Source organism: Trichogramma pretiosum, unplaced genomic scaffold (genome assembly GCF_000599845.2).
Source record: "Trichogramma pretiosum strain Unisexual culture from Peru unplaced genomic scaffold, Tpre_2.0 scaffold75, whole genome shotgun sequence".
Taxonomy (NCBI): Eukaryota; Metazoa; Arthropoda; class Insecta; order Hymenoptera; family Trichogrammatidae; genus Trichogramma; species Trichogramma pretiosum.
This window is the reverse complement of record NW_019641613.1, coordinates 43,889-68,573: the sequence shown is the minus strand read 5'-3', so window position 1 is coordinate 68,573 and position 24,685 is coordinate 43,889. Positions and strand designations below refer to the sequence as shown.

Below are 24,685 nucleotides of genomic sequence, written 5' to 3'. Positions count from 1 at the left end.
TGTTATACGGTCCAAACTTATCGCGCCCGATATGCATCGATCGAACCATCGTCCAGATGAGATGCGTTATCGGCCTGTGTCTGTGGGTATAAGCGTACACTTCTTTCTTCGACGTCTATTTAAAAAAGAAAGATACTCTTCTTCCTATTATACTCGACGTCGGAGAGAAGAAAGTCAATGAATATCGCGTCATTTCGATCTGTCATCGTAAGGTATGAAGCTATTTACGTGCTCCGTATATTTGCTTCCGAAATTTACGCGCACGCACGCCCAGTGCAAGGGAAAAATCGTTTATAGAAATCGAGACTTCGCGTATACCTTTCCCACAGCGGAATTTCCATTAGAGGAGAGAAAGATCGTAACTTTATTATGATACAGGCGCTACGGGCACTAATTCAGTGGGTGAAACTCTTGGATCTCTCTTGTCCGCGCCGAGATTTGTTCCGCCGACTCCCGCACTCCTGCGCGTGCATATTAATATAATATAGTAACGATCATCGAGTAAACATCGAGCACCGAGCGTGGCTTGTTGTGAGTTAGCATGAGAGAGAGAGAGAGAGAGAGGGAGAGAAAAAAAATCGATCGAATCATAATACGCGCATTACGGGAATCACGCGCGAGTAAAAGCAACAGGCTATATACAGCGCGTTTATATGATGGGATGGAGGCTCACCAAGTTCCGAACGAAGCCCAACCGAACACATAGCCACCGCCAAGGTGCACTCGTGTAAATACATCGTTAATGAATGGCCCGGTGAGAGCTACTACCCCCTACCTCGATCGCGCATGCCTATACTCGCACGCACACACACACACACACACGTGTGCGATGATTCAACCCTTGTCACATTATTTTTTTCCCACGGCCGCTTCTTTCCTTCTGTATTCTTTTTTTCCTTCTTTTCATCGCGATATTAATGAGGGCTCGATGAGCAATTACCGACTTTTTGATTAATTTTCACCTAAAAAAGAGTATTAGCATTATTAATTTTTTCTTTCTCTTTTGTGAGTGACTTTGCTTTATTCGGATCTCTCGAGACTCTCGATGTATATTATATACAGGTTCTCGAAAAGTCACATTACTGGAAAATCTATCGAGCAGCTAGCGCCACACAAAAACATGTTATTTTTACGAGAGCGCGAGATATCAAGCTCGCGATCACGTCTCTGACTAATTTGCGTTGCGATGTTTGTTTACGTGAAAAAAAAAGGAATATAAAAACGAGAAACCAACGTAAAAACCGTGATTTCGAAGAATTTTTTCGGAGGCTCTTGGCAACGCAGGCATGTTATTGTAATAAAATAATCTTCCTCGAATCATCGAGTCATTTAAAGTACTCGTCAAAAAATTTATAAACGATGATATTTGCGTGAAAAACCTCTGCATACGCATGCGGTACGCGTCGGCGGCCTTTCGCGACGGCGTTCGAGCCGCGTCTGCTGATGCGCCGAGCTCACGCGGCAGCACTCGCCAGGCCACGATATGTTCGTATTTAAGTGTACGGCGATGCAGCAGCGGCACGTATACGCACTAAACGTGTACAATGCACATGGCAAATTTTGCCACCACCACCGCTGCACCACCACTAGCGGGACGGCATGTCGACGACTATACGTGTACTATATATACAGTGCGAACCACTACCACCGGCCCCGAAATCATTCAACGAGCAGCAGCAGCAGCAGCAGGCCCTACGCGTATTCTCTCCCGTTCTCGTTCTCTCTTTCTTTCTCGCTTTGTACAGTAGTTGTATAGTCCTCCCCACTCCGCTGCTCCCATATTCTCCTTGCCGGGCCTCTGGAGTAGCAGGCAGAGCACACCGGTACACACGCATTGTACACACACCGCTACTATACAGCGAGTTTCGGCGCTGCCACACACACACACACACAGACACTCATACAAACGCGCCCGCCGCGTACGCTCTCTGCCTGTGCCTCTCTGCTACTCAGCGATTTCGTGCGAGACCGGCATTCTGACCTGGTAAGCCGCCAGTGTCGGGTCGAGAGAGACAAGCCCAAGTCACTATACACACAACTTTTTTAATTCTCCCACTAAGTTTTTTCTCGATACACTTTGAAAAGAAACTCTGTGTCTACGACAACACACACTTACACTTTAAAACGATCGTACTGAAACTGGAACGATTGTCTGTACTTTTAACATTCACACACACCTCTACCTCTTAGCTAATTTTGTATTATTTTGTTACTTCTATACCTTTAAAGTTACGCCCGCAACAGTTTAACCAAAACTTTGACGAACAAAATAAGTGCCTTCGTTGAAGTACGATCGAAACCAAATAAACCAAGCTGAACTGCCAAAGTGTTAATTGATGTGTGTTGGTGATTGCCATTATCCACAAGGACTTTAATTTTGCGAAAATTAAACGAATTGACACGATAAGAACGAACAATTTTGTGTCCAGTGTAAAGAGTCATTGATAATAAAAGAACTTGACTTTATTGTCGATGAAATAAAATCTGCCCAGAAAGTGTATACAGTTTTTTTCGAGAATCAGCACATTCTTGATCTGTGCATAATCGCAGAGAGACGACACGTGCTCTTTCTCGACCATACACACTTGTGGCACCTCACTGCACGTTTATCAACGAGAGAGAAAAGACTACTAATAGCCCAAAACATGGATCTACTGTGTTGCGAGTCGACGTCTCAGATGGAGTGCCCGGCATACCCAGACCCGAATCTCCTCGACGACGATCGAATGCTACAGAATCTGCTCAAGAGCGAGGAACGGTATGCACCCTCGGCCACGTACTTCTCCAACGTTCAGAAGGAAATCACGCCTGTCATGCGAAAAGTCGTCGCCGAATGGATGCTCGAGGTAAAGAGACAAACATACGACGATCATTCTCATTATTCATACGCATGCACATTTCCAATCTTTCTATCCGTCTGGTATTTACTGCGTGAACGAGAAAAAACAAAAAAGGATCCGTCGTCTATCGTGTCTCGGGGGCCGAAAGAGTCATTTAAAAGACTTTACCGGGAACGCGTGCGTCCAAGCCGGCACTTTTTTCCTTTGACGATTCGCGTGAATCCCGTACAGCGATTCGCTAGATCCCCGATATCGCTTGTTATTGCACGTCTATTTTCATTCGATTTTAAAGAAGCGATCGATATAGAAATTCGTCGTTTAAAGACATTCGTGTCAGTCGCATTTTCCAACGTGCACAAGATTTATTAATTTTTGCGTTTTACGGCATTCCCGGAAAAATAATCAAGCAGTCTCTCGAAGATAAGGAAAAGCGTTTAAAAGCGCACCGGCGCCTATCGCGATTTTTCGCAAACAAAAAAGTAACGCAGTGAAAAAAATGTCCCATAGAGTCAATTGCGCAAGCCTATACTTTTGAGTACCTTTCGCAGGAAAAACTTCGAGGCAGAGAATTAATTATCGTTCTTCGAAGTGCGGTCGCGATACATTCGCGACTTGCATGTTCTATACGCATACGGGGTGCTGCTGCTGCTGCTGCACGTCTTTGCGTTATGACTATGTGCCGCGAGTGTGTGTGTATGTTTCTCGATACACATGACTTATCAGTCCTTACGTCAGCCAATACAATAATAATATATGTATCAGCGAGCTTCGACCTTATATGGGAGGTCATTGTCAGAATCGAATTATATTTTATTTTTAATTTCTCCTCCCTCCCACTTGGTACCTCTCTCTCTCTCTCTCTCTCTTGAGCTGCGCTCGATTTCGCGGACATTTAAATTTCGACACTCTTTAATCGTGCCTACGCGAGTTGGTTTTTAAACTTTTGTCATTATTATTATTCTTTCTCTTTCTCTCTCGTTCTTTTTTTTTGTCCACACTCCGAATCGCTGACTCGGGCTATTCCGTGCAAAGCTGCACACGACGCGAGGATTTTTCCTTAGCTCGTTTTGCTATACGTCGTACAAAGAGCACGCTGACCTTTGCTGGAAAAATGCTCTCTTTCTCTCTCGCTCGCTCTCCGTATCTTGTACTGCTGCGGCTGTCTTGAGACTTTGTTTTCGCGAGCCGGCGAAGAATAAATATAGATCGTGTACGCGTATAAAATGTAATGTTACGGCACTATGGAAGAGATTCGTGTACCAGTGAGACACATAGATATAGACACCCGCGGGGGGGAAGCTGTGATCGTCGTCGTACAACAACGTGCAAAGTGTTAATATACGCGATTCTCTTCCATGGATTGCTGCGCGCACACGTCTGCTGCTGTTGCTGCTGCTGTCGCGTATAGTAGCATCAGCAGCAGCAGTTGGTAGTAGAATACGTACATCGGCTTTTCGTATCGCGAGGCTGTTGAACCCCGCGACGACGTCAACTAAACGTCGACGGAATACCTATATATCTCAACGAGCGCGCTAATAGTAGTTGCGTATGTATATAGCAGCATATATACGCACATACGTAGGATATAAGTAAGCTCCTCTCGCCGGGTTGTATAATAAGTTGGCAGACGCATACGGCGACTGCCAAGTCTTTCTACGCGGACGCGTATACTCGCTAATATACGGCCTTCCTCGTGTGCATGATGCACACGCCGGGCTCTGCCCGAGGAGGAACGCGCGCACGTGTATAATAATGCCAACTTGGTCGCGTCTTCGCCGTCGTAGTCGCAGTCGTCTTCTTCATCGCCTCTTGCACTCGCATGTAATGCACGCACACACCCAACTACTAAGCCCACGTTGAGTGTACTCGCCTCTCGTATCCTCTCGATGTGTCATTGACGAAAATGCCTGCTGTGTATAGCAAATGTATAAAAGATAGACATTCTCCGAGAAAGATTATTATTTATTTTCGCTCTTATTTTTACGTAACGTCTCCGCGTTCGTGTATTCCCTATCATCGCGAGGCACTTTACTACAAAGATAGCCCGATGATGATTCTTCAGAAAAATCGACGCGTCGACGTCAATTTTCGTTAAATGAAAAATTTCTTGCAGACTTTTGCCTCGCACGGTTCGAACTATTTAACAATTCCAGATAGAGTGACCGTCTAATTTTGCGAATCGTATATTATACGTTTCTCGAGTCGATTCACAAGACATTTTTGTCACATGGCGCAAGCCTATCGAACCGATTCGCAGGAGAGAATTCGAGAAAGAGATATTTTTCCATGTACAAACGCAGCACGAATTTATAAATTGGTGAATTAAAAAAAAAAAAAAAAAATAAGTCAAGCAAGCCGAACACGAAATTTCAAATAGATCTTCACTGAAGGGAACTGTTTCTGAGACATATCTGTATTTATATGAATATAATGTACTTGTTATATATTTGATATACATAATGTGTCTCCGCGGATATTACATGCACGTTGTCGAGGCCTGCCTTTCCGTCTCACTCGCTTCCTCTCCTTACTCCTTTTTTTTATCGCCGCGCGAAATCTCCTCCTTTTTTTCAACATTGTCATTCGTCTCTTTTGTATTATGTAAAAAAAAATAATAATAATAATAGCAATGAAAATAGTATCTTATCCTATCGGCCCGCTACTCCTCTCTTTCTCACACCCGCATATAACACGCGCACAAAATGTTAATGCAGCCAGCAACGTGTCAATTACTAATAATTTTCGAACGAAGCGGCGATTAAACGAATCGGAAATCTTATTAAAGAAAATACACGCTCGAAAAATCCTCACGCACGAGTGAGTAGAAGTAGTATAGGATAGCGGGGCCGTCGTACGTGAAAGTCAGGCAAGCTATTCCCCCTTTGTAGACTCCTAATCAGCGAATCAAGGAGGAGACAGAGAGGCGCAGCGCCTAAAAATAATCATCGTATAATCGCATCCTTTTTCTCGTATCTCTCTTTCTCTCTCGAGCTTGCCATTTAAACGAGCCAATACGCTAATTTTTTTCCTGTCTCTGCTGCTGCTGCTGCTGCTGCTGCCTCACGCACCGAAAATGATCGGCTCTCTTTGCGAGCGTTTACGCAATAGCGTGTACAACTCGCAGCCGGTGCCGAGTGAGTATTTACGAGAGTATATAGCATGCGAGAGATGGTGCCTCTCTCGCAGAGAGTAATTACATGTATACACACATGGCCTGTGCGCCAGTATACTACGTGATCTGCTTCTGCTGCTGCAGCAGCAACAGCAGCGGCAGCATTTGCGGAGCATTTGTAAGAATGACCTTGACGTGCCGAGCGAGAATGAGAAGAGATAGAGGGAGAGCGCAAAAAAAAAAAGATGAGCTTAATGTATAGCATCGCGCGTTACAAGTGCTAGCCAGGTCTAAGCGATCCTCTCTTTCTCTCTCTACATACCCTTGTTGAAATATATACATGTATATATCGAGAATGAGAAGACCAAAAGAGAGGAAGAGAGTGAGAAGTGCCGGGCGATGGGTCAACGCGTTAACCAGCCCATACATAACGAGCCGCGGCGCGGCTCGTCGCGAATCTTCGAGAAAAAAAAAGCTCATTACCATCGCGATTTTCGAAACGATCGGACAATTAGCCAAGCGCAAGTAGTACGTAGGAGGCGAATTATATATAATACGCGTCGTCGCGCGCATATGTATCAATTTACGTGTTTAAAGCCTCGCGATGGCATATTTTCCGTAGCTTTACGGCGTACTTACTACTACTACTACGGCGCGCGGGGCCTTTTAAAATAGCGTGCGTTGCAAGAATGCACTGCTGCTGCTGCTGCATATATATGTTCGCGCTGCGCATCGTCGTAAGGATTATAGGCCTGTGCCGTGGACAATAATGCCCGTGCACTGCGTGGGCCTTGCAACACGCAAAGGGATGCATACATACATCATACTACGTACGCGCTGCTCTCCTTCCTTCCGATATTTCTCTTTTTACGTTTCCTGCTCCCTTTGCGTGCGTATGTGTGCGTGCATGCCTGCGTATACACGCGTTTTTGTGTTGTGTTATTGTTACGCACATCGCTTACTCGCTCTCCTTTCTTTACCTCATATCCATGTTTCTTGCGAGTTACACACATCTATATGTGTGTGTGTGTTACGTACTACAGTGCGCTACTACGTTCGTAGTAATGCAGTTGTACACAAATGAATTTTTACGTACGATATATACTCATGTGTGTATTACGTTTGTGTGTGCCCGTACGAAACAGGTCTGCGAGGAACAAAAGCGCGAGGAGGTGTTTCCGCTGGCGATGAACTACGTGGACAGGTTCCTGAGCATCTGCCCCATAAGGAAGCAGCACCTTCAGCTCTTGGGCACTGCCTGCCTGCTGCTCGCTTCGAAGCTGCGCGAGCCAAGGCCCATCTCCGCCGAGGTGCTCGTCTTTTACACCGACAATTCCATCACACTGCAAGAGCTTTGGGTAAGCAATGCGACACGATCGATTTCGATATATAATACAGAGATGAACTTGAGACACGAGTCGAGTCGTTTCAGCTTTTTCATTTTTTTCCCCCATTCACGGTCGCGTAATGGTAGTAGATAGTTGTAGTAGTAGTATTGTGACGGCGATCGCGCGAAGAGAGTCTATCGATCGATGAATCCATTCATGATTCCGAACGTGTACGAGCGCCGTGCGTAGTACAAAATTACATGCATGTACGAGAGAGAGCGTACGCGAAAGAGAAAGAAAAAAACGGGGAAAAGAATATACAACGCTTTACAATAGATAAGCGATTCTGCCTGTCTCCGCCGAAAGAATCTCATTGACTCTGCCTCGACAATGGGCAAAACTATCTGCAGACGTGTTCTCTCTCTCTCTCTCTCTTCGTACACAAGCCTATAGCATTCATCGACGGTCGTTGTATTTAGCATGTAATTTGTATAAACTTAGGCTGCCTCGCCGGAGCTCTTCCGTTGACGTTTTTTTTTTTTTTTTTTGCTTTTTTCGCATCGATTTTCAGATTCCCAATTGGCGAAGCTATGCGTGCATGCCACGACACGGGTTTTTTATAATAATAATATACGCTATAGACGAAACCGTATAGGAAACTTTATCGCATTGATAATGTCCGGCTGTATTCACGAAGCCGCGACGTGGAGGCAAGAGTTTAAAAATAAATTGACAGTGCGAGACGTCGGGCTAGCGCTAGCGTCTTTCTCTCTCTTTCTGCAGCACGAGCACGTGTTCGCATTATAATATCGCTATACGAGTGCCTGTGTGTGCTACTGCTGCTGCTATTGCTTTTGCGGTATAGAGGTTATAAAGCCCGCATGTGCTGAATTGTGCTTTTCTTTAACCTTTGAAAAGCGACGATTCGCCTTTATTTATCATCATAGTCGCTCCGAGTTCTTTTTGTTTCCTCCGTGTTCCATCGATATACTTTTATTGGCGTCTCCTTGAAACTGTCTTTACCGATCGTCGTCCTCTCGTCGTCCGATTTTTCGAAGCTTCCTTTTATGCTTTTCCTGATATTATACTTCTATTTGATATGCACGCGTGGCCGGGGTGTCACATTAAAAATCAATGTCGACATTCAAATGACGCCAGAAGTACTTATGCAGAGAGGCAGCATCATCAGCCGGTTGCCGTCCGGGTATCGATTTCCATACTCAACGCATACCTCGAACCGATTTCCCGTTCTCCTACTTTTTTCCTTCTGGTTTTTTTTCGTCGTTCTGCGTTAACGTAAATGTTATGCGACGAGACGAGTGCAGGCGGCACACGTGGTATCAGCATAGTATAGTAGGCGCACGATCGTATAGCGGATCATCCGGTGCAGACACGAGAAATATGTGCCGTACGCAGCGATAAGAGGAGAGAGAGAGGAGCTTCGATATAAAGAATTTCAAATAAAAATTGATATCGTGTAACAGTGGAGTATATATATTTTCGGGTAACAGTTACGTATTTGCACAACTGTAGCTGTTTGTCGCTCTCTCTCTCTCTCACTCTTGAGAGATATACGCGTGCACACTCGCTCGTTCGTTTAACATCCGGTCAGCTCCGAATCGAGTTGTCTTTTTTAAAAGTCCCACAGACTGACGAATCCGACTTGTCTCTATCTCGGAGCTTTAACAATCGTGAAGTCATCCTTTTCTTTGCTTGTTTTTACGTAACACAATTAAAAAAATCACGCCGAAAAACGCGTACTCGCTTGAACACACACACACACGCTCGTACACAAGCGCCTACGAGACTTGCGTAGGCAATGTTTAAACGATTTAGCACACACGGCGCACAAAACCACGTGGGCATCCGAAATTCGCCTCTAATCTGCAATTCCAATACCATATGTGCCTGGCCCGTGTTCAGCGTCATTCCGCGAAGTTTGCGTACGCACGCACGCACAGCGTGTGCAACGCCAGCAGCTCACGCATCGACGAAACAAGATGAAAATAAAAATCCCTGAGAGCCGCTGATACATCGGAGTAGTAGTATAGTATCCATAGTAATCATCGTAGTATATCGTAAAAACGTAGTACAAACGCGGCACTCGGGCGTAAAAATGTGCGTACTACTACTACTACTACGTTCGAGAGCTTATTTTTTTGGACGCGCTGCTGCCGCCGATGACGCGACTTTTTAGCTACGCCACTACTGTATATGAAGAAGCCTCTGCCTCTCTTGCTATTTCAGGATCGCCACTCAGCCAGCAATATGTATGCATATATACGTCGCTTGTCTGTAGGCCGACTATAAAAGCCCAAAAGCAGCAGAAGCGGCAGAGCTTCTTGCGGAAATAAAAGTCGTGATTCGACAAGAGCTGCTGCTGTTTTTTCTTTTACCTCGGCTTTTTTTTCTATTGAGGATAAATCAAGTATGCAAAATGTCTATCGAAAAATAGTGGCCAAGGAAACCCATCGCTTGTGCGCTTCGGGTAGTAGGATATACTACGCGATGAAAGAGGAGACTCGACGCGGGAGCCGTCGTGAGATACACGAACGAGGAGCGGCTTTTGCTCTTTGGAATTCGATCGTCCGCCAATGATTTATAAGTATTATACACAAACCGATGCTTCGGGATTGTCCATATATAGACCAATTTCGGCTATATTAACGCTAACGCGCATCTTCTACGTAGTACATATCGCTCTCCTGCTGCAGTACGGTAGTTTTTTAATCGTTCAAATAGACCAACGCCAAGGAGTATCGAGTTCTACTCTTTTTTACGGTATGACTCTTCGAATTCTTCTTGCCCCGATCTATTTAAATATATGTGTTTTGATGAACGAGACGAACAGCTCGCCGACCCGATAAGGCTTTACTGGGGAAACCGCATCTCGACTCGAGAGCACCCGTGTCTATGTATAGAACATGTAATATACGCTTATACACATGGCTCCCGATAAGGCCGAGTTTGGCGCGTATCTCTCGCGCGCTTACTCGCTCGCAAGCACGCGTACATTAATATGTACACGCTCGTTGTGCGGAAGCCGAGGACTCGAGGTCTAAACGCTCGAGTTTTTTTCTTCATCTGCGTGTGTGTCGGCTCCTTGCCAGGGGCCTTTTCTTTCACTCGAACCGTCTCGAGGGGACTAAGTATACGATGCACAAAGGGGATCGATTGAATCATTGGCGCGCGGGGGGTTCCTCCTATGTACCTACGCAAGATTGAAAAGCTCCGTATACGTATGTGTCCGTTCTTATATATACGTGCCGATTGAGCGCTCCTCTTCACAGCTACTTCATCATACCATCGTAGTGAATCGGCTCAACTTAACCGAGCAATTCCAATGCCAGTGCCGGAAGTAATGCGACCTTCTTCTTGCGCATCTTCCTATTTACGGATTGCGGGCAATGTGCATTGATGCACGATCTCACTAAATCATGGCAAATTCCATGCCTATTGAGCCGCATAAGAGTTGTTTCATATACGCATGCAGTCTTTATACTCGATCGCTGCAGGCGCGCAATAAGTCCAAGTGTCGACGCAGCATGAGTGGACTGACAGCAATGTACACATCCACCACCACCGAAGTATCGAGGCAACAACAACTGCGCACACAGAAGTTCCTCCCTTTGTCCCTTTTCTCCCTCTCTCTCTTTCTCTTTTCTCGACCGGTGTGCGTCGTACGCGTGTCTCGAAGACTTAATAGCTTGTGCCGGCTGCTGCTGCTGCTGCAGACTCGCCGAGGTTAATCCTGTGCAGACGCGAGCCAAGACGCGTGCTCGTGCTTTTTTTTCTTCATCTTTTTCTTCGATGACAAAGATGCAAAATAAATAACTCGTCTCTCTCTCAGCACCTGCTCCTCCTCCTCCTCCTTCTTCGAGGCGATCAGCAGCAGCGGGACCTCGCGCGTGCAGACACACGCGGCTTATTATTATCCGTCTCGATGTGTATTGAAACTCGACGACACCATAACTCGGCAATTAAGCCGGCTGATTGAATTTATGTACTTACGATGAAGCTGCAGGCCCGCACCAAATTATGATGCAATATTTTGCATATCGCCTCGTATATAACACACAAGTAAATAAATTTGCGTGTTACTCTCCGTGCGTACTACTACTACTGCGCCTCGTATATTCGCGAGTAATGAGTGCAGGAAGTAAAATCTTGAAAAAAAATCGACTTCCTGTCAGCGCATACGCATAGCGGATCAAGAGAGGCGGCGGCTACTGCTGCTGCTGCTGTTGCTGCTGCTGCTGCAACTGCTACTGCTGCACTTCACCTCGACCCGAAACACACATTCTCTCGGTGCAAAATAATAATTCTCTCTCTCTCTCGGTGTGCTCACGGTGCGTTCGGCAAGCCAAAGTCAAGAGAGAGAAAGAGAAGGAAAGAAAGAAAGGAAAAAAGAAACGCGTATGTATACAGCAGCACATATAATCGAGTATTTATAGTAGTTATAGTGTATATATAGCAGGTGAGTGAAAAGAGACGTGCAGCTCGCTCACTCGCGCGCGCGAGTCCAGGTGCACACATGCATCAGAAGAGAGAGAGGTGAGGAGAGCACGTCGCGCGTCGTCGAAGCCCGCAATGGCAGCTGCGGCGCGTTGCAAACATTTTTGATTCTTTCTTTCCTCGGCGCAGCACACACACACGCAGCTCACTACAGCTATCTGCCACCGTCGAATATTTGTATGTGTATACTATACAAGCACGACACACAAAGGTGTCGATCGTGCGTGTGTCGAGGGCACGTAATATACCGTACACAGGCGCTTGATTAGCCAGAACGACTTGTTGCGTCGTGTTTTCTACCCCTGGACTTGGCGATAGAGAGCGAGGAGAGGGGCCGCGACAAACTGTTGCTCCTTTTGATTGCCATGTGCGTGCGGCGCGTATATGCATTTCGTTGGTTCGAGCTTGCAAATTTCGCGATCGTATAAGGGTGGCTCTTGCGGATAAGCGTGATTTTATGCTTGACGGAGCTCTCGACAACTACCCTTGGCGCGCACAAGGTGCCAAGTAATAGCTCTGCATATTTGTAAAACGTTCTTTTTTTTCTTCTATTGTTTCGCCGATCGCTTTTTTTCTCTTCTCTTTTAATCGTTTCGACGTTTAACGGTGCAATTTTCGTTGCGTCAAGTAGCTTTTTTATTCATTTGTGCGCCAAAAGACTTGGCTTGCAAATTTTTCAGTTCTACCGCATCAAGCTCTCCGAGGCATAATAGTGTAAAGACGCATTCAAGTATATAGAGTAAGGTAGAGTAGCCCCAGCGTGCGCATGTAGAAGCAAGAACGTATAAAAAAGCCCCGCTTGATACAGGACACCAAGTGGTGCAGGTATATACAACGAGTTAGGTACGAGTTAATTTAGTAGTGGATCGGAAGCTCGGGGGATCGCGTATTGATTTCCAAACGAGGTGAATATAATACATTATATACACTATACGGCAGTGGCGTGCGGTGGTGTTGATGACTGCGATGCTCAACGACCCTTGAACTCTCGGTCAAAAGTATATGCTACCACCACCACCACTGCCCGAGCTCACCGATGATGGCACGCGTCATAAAGCTAACGAGTTCACTTTATATACTACCTGTGTGTGTGTGTGTGTGTGTGTGTGTGTGTGTGTGTGCTTCTCTCTTAATATATATCCCGAGGGCAACGCGGTACACGCGGCCCTGGCCGAACAGACGGACGATGCACTTTGCGCGATAAACAAACTTTGCGCAAAAAAAAGAAGAGAGAAAGAGCTATCCCCGCGCGGGAGCAGCAGCTGGACAATAACAGAGCGCGAGGAGAAAGAGTAATTAGGCGCTCGCTCGATGCAGCAAAAACGAGTCCAAAACGTTTATATATAGCATACACACGTGTATATACACACGTATTTATACGAAATGCGAGGGATGCAGATGCGAGTTTCGCCATGCGCGTGCCACTATATACTACGACGTAGTATTGGCCGTAGTATTTCGCTTTCCACCTGCCTCGTTTCCGTCTCTCTCTCACTTTCGGCGGCGCACGCTCACTGCTACACGTCGTCTTCGGCAGATCGAGGCTCCTTCCGTTCACTCGCGAAAACGACGTGAGCGCGTATATATTTATATACGTGTGTATTGGCCGCCTCGTGTTTGTATCGTATATATACGTGCAGTAGTAGTACTACGTGCGTATAATAACAGAAAAGAGGAGAGAAAGATCGGAGCGAGCGAACGAGAGAGAGAGAGAGAGAGCGCGCAACAGATGTTGCAACCTGTTGCTGCTGCTGCCGCTTGATTCGCGCTGCGCCGAGTGCCTCCCACTGCACCTTGCGCATCTGGCGGCTTCGCCGTATGCATGCACGTATATCGCGAAAGCGTCTTTAATATGCACCTTAAGACTCTCCGCGATGTGTTTATATTATTAAGGCGAGCGAAAGAGAGAGAGAGAGATCCAAGTGTAAGCAAGCAGAGTGTCTGTGGATATGAAGATTTTTTAAGTCGGATTTTCATTTTTCGGACACGAGGAGCCATATTACCCGCGTAAAATGACATCTGGGGTGACCGAGTCTGTGAGGTCTCACTTTTTCCGTGGATTACGCGTGTGGGGGCCCTTTTTATAATGCTGAGATCGCGGAAGAATGAAAATGAGCGCAAGGGGGATGATCATCGCTCCGCACGGTTTTTTCTTTCTTTTTTTTCTTTTTTATTTTTGCTTCCGCGATCTCAGTTTGTAAAGAAAACAAATGACTTTTGATCAATTGGTCCACGTGTCTCTCTCTGCGTGGACTCGCTTTCGCCTCAGTAATGTCTCTTGCGCATGCCGTGTGTATGTATAATAGCTGCTCACGGTCGCGCGCGAAAGTTACGCGCGCTATTCTCTGGAGTATAATAAACGTGGGCCGAAATGTTAAAATAAAAAAATTGTGACCATGGGACGACTCTCTGCGAAGCGATTCATACCGAGAAAATTCCACTTGGATATTTAGCTTCTCTTCAAACATGCGTGTGTATCGTATAAGTATGCGCGTGCGTACGTAATTCGCTAATTTCTCTTGAATACATCGGCTCCGCGTTTCTTCGATTCGCTATCGCGTAAGCTACTTTTTCTCAGATTTGCGTCGTGTGTCATTTTCATTTTTACCTTTTTCTCTCTCTTTCGATGCTCGACATTCGCGACAACTCGCGTCCACTCGAAAGCACACCTATGTACATAAAAAGAATAAAAAAAAAAATCGTATCGGCACTCGAGCAAATTTTTTCGACATCTGCCTCATCGAGGCGTCCGTCCGTGTGTACACTGTACGAGAGAGAGGCCGCTGACCGCGAGTATTTCTAATACCGGAAGTAAGCTTTTTTTTTATAATGAGGTCATCCTCGCGCACACTCGAAACACCCACACAAATTTACACACAAACAAACACAAGGGTTTATTACCGAGCGTTAAATGCTCTTATCACAAGTGTCGCGACAAACTTGTGTGACATATCACACATTTAATACTTTTTTTTTATATCTATTTACTCCCGTGCGATCGAATTGTCAATTGCCGTTTTTATTTTCTTCTCGTTACACAAGAGCCCGAGAACTGAACAAATACGTGCGGCATGTGTGTATGGGGGGCTTTCTGCAGGTGACGCGTAAGGCATCAGTCAACTCGATATCTTATCGCGCGTACGGAACATTATTATAGACTGCTGAGTGCGTGCAAGTATTGGAAATGCATGGCGCGCTCGTGCACACACTGCGACGAACCCTTGGTTGGAGCTGCTGCTGCTGCCGTTTGGCTGTTATCAAACTTCTGCATATTAAATTATTTTTGCTATCGGAGCCCCCTGAACAAACTCTACCTGATTGTTAAATTAAATACATATTTTACACATATTTGGCACTCTTGCGCATCGTAAAGGTGCATTTTCGAGTTTTTTCCTTTTTTTTCCAAGCTCGGGCATGGCTTCTCGTTTTTTTTTACACGGGTGCCTTATCTGCGCGAGTCGTCGTGTCTCCTCGTACATGTGCTCGTGTGCGTGCATGTATATGTGTTAAGTATTAAAAAAGTGTGTACATCTAATCGCGGTTACGTCGTCGCGGGTTATTGACTTTGCGAATTTTTCCACTCGCCGCGCAACAGCAGCAACACGTATTTGTTTATATAAAGCGAATATCCAACGCATATGTGTACACGATGTACGTAAAACAGCTGTTTCGAGCTCCCGAGGGAGATGATTTTTTTCGCGATCGCTTAAAAAAGTGGTATTTTATCACTCGGAGAGCTTCTTCTACAGGACGATCGAGCGACACTCTCGGTGTCATCGCGATGGTCGGACGACTCACGCAGACTTTTTTTTTCGTTCAATTTCACCCCGATTAGTATAAGAAAAATATGGAAAAAAGCGCAAACAAAGGCGAAATGAAGCAAAATCTTTCTTGTGTAAATATTGGCGTAAAAAAGTCGTCGTCGATGCTTCTCTCGTGCTTTTTCGCCCATTGAGGCAAGTCGCAGCTTGCGTTTACGCACAAGGTACACTCATCCCATATACGAGAATATTGTTACACACACAGACTTGAAAATATGCGCCGTGGACTAGCATCAGGCTGAACAAAGCTACGTCGCAGCTTCGTATACGCAGGACAAAAAAAACCCGGTAAATTGAATTGATCCCCGCTTCGCGCGTCGTCGTCCATATATACGCAGCAGCAGCGTAAGTATACACGAGCTCGCGCGTGAATTTGAAATATAAAAAGGGGGCTGCTGCTGCCGCTGCATTGTACTACGAATACTATGCGCGCGTCTCCTCCTCTCCTTCCGAGAAATATCCAGCGGCACACATCTGCCTCTTCATCTTACATACACGCGTACGCACACACATATATACACAGGAGCAAAACACAGGGTAGTATAGCGTGTAAAGCTACTCCCGGGGTGTATCAAGACGCAAGGCAAGATTTTCCACGCACACATAAACCTATACTTATACATACAGATCGCACACATGTCGCCGGCTCGGGCGCGCGAGACGCTTGATTTTTCAAGTGTCCAAAACTTCTTCGAGCTTGAAATATCGCGCCGCGTGTGCGGATACAAGATAAATAAAGCCGCTGTCGCTGCTCGAGAGCTTCTCGATAAACTTTTGGGTTTATCGAAATGAAAAATATGTACGTATGTAATGTACGACGAAAAGCTACTCGAGTTACACCGATCACAGTAGCACGTGCAGTTCGCTGCTGCTGCTTCTGCTTGCGTTCATTCGGTTGCTGCATATGTGCGTAAATACTTCGAATATCAACAAATTTTTTTTTCTTTTTCGAAACTTCGAGCTACCGCGTCGCGTTATGTTCACACGGCGACGCAACGTGGATTCACTTATGTACTCGCGTAGAATTTCGGTGGGGCATGCGAGTACACGTGCACCGTGCAGGCCATGCAGCGATTTTACGTACCTTTTTCCATATTTTTTTTGTTCGTTCTCGGTACCTCGGCGTTAAGTCTGCTTAGCGTACACGCTAAGTTCGAATTTTAATATGTTCATAACGTTTGACCAGATACAAAAAAAAATTATGAAAAAAAGCTTAATTTTTCTCGAAAGATATTCGCTCTTTTTAAAATCGTTCATGTACGCGTGCAGGAATCGTAAGTAATACGCGAATTAAACGAGCTATCCTAATCGCGATAGATAAAATTGCTCATTTCCTAACGCGCGCACACGATCGTGCGTATAAAGAGCAGAAGATACGGATCCTAGCCGCTCGGCATTATAATCCCGAATTTTTTTATTCAGCGCGCTGAATCGGCTAAACACCTTGCTCAGAGGCGCCGACGTCCGTCCGCTTCTAATCCTTTTCTCTCTCTCTTTTTATTTCAATTTTTTTGCAGTTTCTTTCGGACGAGTTGAAAAAAAGAAAATGAAAAAAATCGAGGTGAGGCGTGTTTTATAATACAGCCTCGGCCTATTTATATATTAGCACGCGCCTCGCGCTGTTAAATCTGATCTTGATTCTCGGAAATCGAGTTTCGGGTGTATAATGCACCGATACGTAGGCAGCGGCCATAGTTATATAGGCCCTATTGTCCGTGGTCAGGAATTTTTCTGCCACTATTATAAATATATAGGCAGTGTTTATAGCTCGCGCTACCTCCAAAAAATATATTTTTTTTAATCCTTTGCACGCCGGCAGCGGTCTTCGTTTTCGTCTCGCTCGCTATAAGATAATTTAAATACCTCGCGACGAGGAGAAAAAAAGAGAGACTTTTTTTGTGCCGAATCATCGACGATACTGATAAGAAACTAGTGTGTGTATTTTTACGCCATCGACCGTTTATCTCGCATTTCATAATAATTACAATGAGATAATCGATTCTTCGTAAGTCGTGAGCGATATAGCCAGCTCTCTCTCTCTCTCGAGTGCGCTACAATACATGAGCCCAGAACCTCGAATTACTATCACACTTTGTGCACAAAAATTAATAGTTATCGTATTTTTATTATATACCCTTACCTTGACGCAGCAGCAAACCGCATGACGTGAGACAGGAAAAAATATATCGGCTGGCTGTCGGTGCAGAAAAATTTTCTAGTCCTCTCTGTTGGTTGGCAGTGCTGCAAGGGACCCCCTCGGTTTTATACGTCCTGTTTTTAATAAAGTGTAACTACCGATGCGCGTACATGCAAACCTAGTCTCTCTCTTTCGTACTGCATGAGGCCAAAGAGAGTGAAAATGTGTAACGCACGTGCAAGTACTACGAGACCGTAATTCATGGTCATTTTCACGATTTTGAAATAATGACGTTAATTTTTTTTCTCTCTCGTCTCCTCTTCTACTCGTTTTTTTTATTTCCTCCGACCGCAGTACATTTATTAATAGCCTAGTATTTCAGCGTGAAATTATCATTTTTAATAGCCACCTAATTAAGACGTGCTAATTTTTTCATTTTCATATCGTTTTATATGTGATTTCGTTTGAAAAGTTGTAAAAAAAACGAAGCCAGCCTGTTTATCGTCACGAGTCAGAAGCCTTTATATCTCGTCGCTCGCTCAGCGCGTTTCTCACAGTAAAAACAATTTATGCTCATAAATCGCGGAACAACACGATATATCACCGCCATTCAACATTTCTCAAAATCCACCCATTGACTGTATTATAACCGCAGCGTTACGTTATTAATTGTCTTCGACCTCCCGACCTCCTCCTATATAATTACTTGCCCCGCATCAAGAAGAAGAACTTCAAAGTTGATTCGCGCGCTTCGTGAGACATAATTCGTTTTCGTGGTCCACGGACCCATCTTCAATATGCTATATCACGTGTTCAAAGTAAAATATCAAAGTCGGACGAATACGGGCATATGCATCATAAATATGCGAGTTAGCATCATCGTCGAGATGAGGAGGCGCCAGGAGAGAGAGAAAGATAAAAGTGTCGCTATAAATGGATTCTTAATCGAGCCGAATTAAATTGTTTATTTTATTATCCTTACTTATCTCGTAAATAATAGATCTAATTATAACTGAATCCGGATGAAACTGCACACGCGCAGAATGCAAAATATTTTCCAACGTTTATTAACATCACATCGTTATTCGACTTGTCTCAGACACCCAAGTGTGCCTGCAAACGTGTATATTGTATTAATGAATGTCTTTTTACCATCAAGCATTATTGTACTACTTGCGGCTGCTCGTGATGGGAAAATTATTCCCGCTCCTTTTTTTAATTGTAATTTCATCGGCGCGTATGTCTATGCGAACTTTTTTCTTTTTTTTAATTCGCTTCGGTAAGCGTAATTTAATGTTACAGGGTTCGAGTTCTTTCGAAAAAGAAATTCTCACCAGACAAAGTAGCTAGGTTCCTTTCGTCGTCATCTTCGTTGTCGTTGTACCCCTTTTCTTTTCAAAAAAGCGCGTCTCGCCCTTTTCATCCCTCCGTCGCTCTTCTTTCTCGGGGGTTGCTCCAAGCTACTCTCTTCTTCGTAACCAGTTTTGCAAATTTTACCCGCAGAAAGCGGCTCTCTTTCTCTCGCTCATTCGTTGAAGGGACGAGTTTTGCAAAGGAGACGATTGTATGAAAATCAAGAATCTCGTTAGCATTTCAACCCTCTTTTTATTTATGTTTCTGCCCTTCTTGTCTGCTCTTGTGAGGCCAAGAAGACAGTTACTTTTTATTCGGTACTGCAGAATGGAAAAAAAGAGAAAAGAAAACGACTCGCAAAAATGTTGTAAACGCGTTTGTTAAAGATAATGAAAAAAATAAACAGTAATTTAATTTTTTTTCCTTTTGCAATTGTTACAGAGGTGGGAACAGCTGGTCGTCTCGAAGCTCAAATGGGATTTATCAGCGGTGACGCCGAACGATTTTATTTTGTACATTCTGGCACGTCTACCAGTCGATTCGCGCAGATGGGACACGAGGATGATCAGACGACACGCGAGGACCTTCATCGACTTGAGCCATCGAGGTAATTATTATTTTTCTTTAAAGTAAACTAAAAATAAAAATAAATCGAGTTGCGTAAACGTAAAGTTAGGAAATGGCTAAGCTCCATTGAAATATATTTGAACGCGATACACCATTCAGAATATTAGATAGGCTCTCTGCCGAAATGTCGAAAAGCTAACGCAAGAGAATACAGTTTTTATTGTACAAAGTGATAAAATAAGTCACAATCAAATCGAGTAATATTCCGTGTCGGCATATATTATTTGAATAAACGCGATCTTTGATTTTAATCAACGGCAATAACGAAATTCTTCTGGCAGCGTAGAATCCAAGGCACGACGAAGGTTTCGTAACCGCGTGTAACATCGCGTGAAAACCGTAGTAGTTCTTTCACGCACAAAAAAAGTACTAGAGTGTATAGGTGTAAAAGAGCTATATGGGATTACGGCAATACCACAATCGCCATTTCTTCGTCCCTCTCTAGCGCGCGCTCAACGAAATATCGATGAATTTTAATGCGTTCCAACAATAGGAATCGACCACGACCACTATACTCGCGTTTCATTCCGAATAAATAATTGAATTATGCTGATCCGCGGGCGCGCATACGGCACGTAGGTACATAATCGTTTTTACACAACATGACCGAGCGCGATCGCGCGCCGCCGGCCGCCACATGTGTGCAAGCATCATTATAAAAAAAAAAAAAATCAGCGACGTCAATGTTTGTAATTTTTCATTTTTATTTCTTTTCGATAATAAAATTATTATTATACACGCGCGTAGAGGAGCCACTCTCGGGGCATCAGAGGTGGTCTAAAGTCAAATGCCGATCGCGCTGAATCATCCGCAGCACTGCTGCTACGTGCGCGCTCCGTCGGCGTGCATCTTCCTCGCTCGCAATCGCAATCTCTATGCATCAAAAGATCAATTAAACGATGGAAATTAACATTCCGATGTGTGTGCCTGCCTGCGAGTGTTGTTCTATTCTCGCACATGTTTTGCGAAATAGATCATTGCCGCTTGTTATTATACACATATGAACGCGCCCGTATATGTACTCTCGTTCTTATGATCGATTGATCCACGCCGTGCGTATATTTGACTATGTAAAAAGTATATATCACAGATAGAAGGCGAGGAGCTCTCGACGTCGCGACTCTCATATACGCATGCATGATGTACGATTTCGTCTCTCACGCTCCCAGCAGCAGCCTCTACAAATTTTTATACAATTTTCGATTTCATTTAGTAGTTTCGAGCAATGATTCACTCTCGGCATACTCAGAATTATTCTAGTTAGCCTTGATGTTGTTATTTTTTTTTCTCGGCTCTCGTCTGCGGCGTGCGAAACTATCGATCAATCCTTTCTTGCGAAAAATGACTATTCTCTCAAGTAGCAGCACCTGTTAAGCCAAAAGTTTTGCATAATTGAAAAAAAAAAGCAGCCAACGTCTTCGTCGTCGTCAGCTGTTAGGCGCTTGCACTGGTGTGGTATCGCGTAAGAAAAAGAAAAAAATACGTCGCGAGTTACGCGAGCAATGCAAAGAAAAGGAAGAGATAAGAGGACACCTCATCGGCTAATGCCATCTCGAGATAAGAGAAGCTAACACTACCGGGCCCTTTAAATCGAACTTGTTTTTCGTCGGTTTTTTAAACTTTTTTTCGTAAACTCTAAAGATAAACACGCATTCCTTACTCAAAACTCTTATGATAATTATCGAATCGTTGTAACCGGTTGCTGATGGACAGTCGTGTAGCTTCCACCAAAGAGTACCAAAAATAAAACAATTGCTCAAAAAAGCGTAAAAGAAACATTGTGTCTAACGTTTGACCATTTTTCTCATTGTTACAGAGTACTGCTTCTCCATGTACACGCCGAGCATAGTGGCCGCAGCAGCGATAGCAACGGCTCTCGACGGCCTCGATTGGACCAACAAGACCGGCTACAGCCTCAACTGGCTACTCGCCGAACTTACCCGCATCACCGCTGTCGAACAGGTTTGTACCATGATAATACACCTTTTCTTTTCCTCTTTTTATTCTCCACCTTTCTCTCTCTCTCTCACTCGCTTTTTTTTCAAAGCGAAAAGTAAAACAAAAAATAAAGTGTCTTCGAGTCGCGCCCGTGTGCTTTATCAATTCAGCCCAAAGAGGTCTCTAACCTTTGTTCCTGTAAAGAGAGACGCTGCGTCACTCGCGGCTCGTGTATACTCGGGCACGTGGCCGCCGCTGCTGTGCTTTACGCAATGTGCAGTAAGCGCACGATGAAACAATACAATCGATCGATCGATCGCGAACCATGGGCATGATACGCGCATATGCACGTAAGGACAATTAAACGCACGCGTGCGCCCGATTATAAAGCTGCACGCACCGGACACGCGCTCGTTTTTCGATAAATGCCTGCGCGTATCGTTATTAGCCCTGCATGTGTACACATATACGCCGGCGGGCAATAACCAAGAGTGAAAGCTGCGATCGAGCAGGTGCTACCGCGCATGTGTTTCGCAAAACATAAAAGAGAGAGAGAGAAAGACAAAGGCAGAATTGAACTTTTAATGTAAAAACCTACTTGATCAAAATTTAATGTATTTCGTCTTTGTTCACTAGGAATACCTGAAAAGCTGCCACGAGCTGATCGAGGAGATGGCTCGAGGAGGTAACGTCAGCAATCTGATGCACCCCGGTACGCACAGTCTTCAGCATCAACAGCAGCAACAGCAACAGTATCATCACAATCAGACCATCGACCGAGTGTCCGACGTGACGATGACGGTGGGGGACGAGTCGACGGGGACGACCATGATGGAGCAGGATAAGATCACGGATTATGAAAATAAAACTGGCACGCCGACCGATGTCAGGGACATTCATTTCTAAAGAATCTCTCCGATGCAACAAACAAACAAACACACACACACACACTCGGACTAATGGCGCGCGCCCAAGAAAAAGCATCATTTTCATTCTTGCGTGCTGCGCGCCTTCGTTCAATGAAAATTAGGCTAAGATTGCGCATCCAATCATCGGCATTGGATTCTAAGACTTAATGGTTTCGCAGCGAACGAGCGAAACCACAGCGATGAAGAGGATTACTGCGAGCGTCGAGGCCCAATTGCGCATCCCACGTTGTCAGCGTCAACGAAGGAGGAGCTTTCCGTTTTTTTTATCCTTTTTTTTCTCGACTCATTGTGTTTGCTCGAGTTTGAATTGTTAAGATGATTTAGATTATTTTTTCTCTCAAGTTTTCGAATCTTTATCTTCTTTCTATTTTTTTTAGTTCAAATTCATTTTTGTAATGCATTATTTAGAAGCTACAATACTTTTAAGCTATTGTTTTTAACATTTTTTTTATTGAGTTTTAATATTAAAAATTTAAAAATAAATTGTGTCTTGTAGACACTGATCTATCATCTAAGAAAATCAACATCGAGTAATGTAACTCATCGATATTTTTGAGCGTTTTAAATGTATTCAGCGCGTCACCGATCCTGAGGTCGGTAGCGTATTACGTATATTTTAAGTTCTTTGCTAAACATTTTTATGAGTACACAGAAGAGAAAAAGTTTAAGAAAAAAATTCCAAGCCTCGATGCATCCGTTAATAAGACTTCAAATGTAAAACCAAAAAAAAATGTGTAAAAACGGGAAAAATGGTAGGAGCGGCGGTAGTTATCGTGCAAACTCGAAGAAAAAAACGAAAATGTTAAGGAGGCGTGCTGGGGGAAGGCAATGCAATACGCTTTATAAATTATTATGTCTAGGAGTATAAAACTTATACTTAAATACTTATTAAGTTTGTAGATGGAGAAAAAATGTAAATTGCCTTACATCGAAGCGCGAAATTCTAAACGTTCGATTGCGTAAAAATATTTGCGAAAAAATTTAGTCACATCGAGTCATTTACTAACGTTTGTAAATAGTACGTTTCAAGTATGTTTTTACTCTTAGTTACAATTGAACGATTTATTATTGAATAAAATATATTTTACTACGACTATATTATTAAGTGTGTATAATGGTGAGTTAAAGGCTTATTTGAATAAATAATTTATAAAAATACCTTTTCTCGTTTAACTGAGCGCACTACTCTTATGATATTGTTAAAGAATGAGCACGTCCGAATATTTTCAATAAAAAACATAAAAAATAAAAATGACTAAAAAAATTGTATAGAACGAAACGTCGTTGTAAGAGCTCGCGATGCTCAAAAACTTTGTTCCTAAAGTATAACGGAATGAATGTCATAATAATGCGTTAAGAAAAATGTATATTATGTATGTGTGCAAAAATTAAACATGTTGAAATAATTCACGGTCAGAATTCAATAAGTTCAAAGAATACCCTGTTATTACGCTGTTTAACAATGCGTATCTGGATTTTGAAAAAACTCATTTGTTATTACTTGGATTAATACGTCATTAAACGTTTTGAGATTTTTAAAGATATTAAAATTTCTGACCTTTTACAAAATGTTTAAATCAGGCTTAGAAAATGTTTTAAAAGATTTCTAACAAAGTCTAGTAAAAAGTTTATCATAAAAAGGATTGAGTGTTATTATTATATACGAATGTACATAAAATATATAAAATTAAATTTACAGTTATTGGTTAACATTACCGTATTCATAAAGTTTGTAGATAGACAAAAAACCTATATCAAGCAGATATTTACTTCTTAATATAAATATCGCGATTAATGTGTCAAGTCACATTGTTTGAAAAAGTGGTTAGTACTTAACATTCAATGCAATGGTGAAAAAATTCAATAAAGAATCTGTAATTGAAAAGTATACGAATTCCTTGTTTTTCCTGATTTTCTAACAAGAAAAGTTATTAAATTTTCTATAATCTTATGTAACGTAAGATCTTTTTTTCAAGTTCATTAAAAATTATATAGTAGTGCAGCCTTGGCGTATAAAATATTTTTATTACATATTTTTCTATGCTAAAAATACACATGAAATTGTCAGGGTAGTCTTCACCTACA

The 24,685-nt window shown here is 43.5% G+C and overlaps 1 protein-coding gene across 1 annotated transcript; it reads left to right on the top strand.

The window, feature by feature from the left end:
* Positions 1-1,913: 1,913 nt before the first annotated feature.
* On the top strand, positions 1,914-24,488 carry LOC106657746 (G1/S-specific cyclin-D2-like). The gene is made up of 5 exons (XM_014379420.2): positions 1,914-2,846; positions 7,098-7,310; positions 19,548-19,713; positions 21,550-21,695; positions 22,308-24,488. The coding sequence occupies exons 1-5, from the start codon at positions 2,646-2,648 to the stop codon at positions 22,575-22,577; spliced, it is 996 nt and encodes a 331-aa protein (XP_014234906.1). The 5' UTR covers positions 1,914-2,645; the 3' UTR covers positions 22,578-24,488.
* The last annotated feature ends 197 nt before the right edge of the window (positions 24,489-24,685 follow it).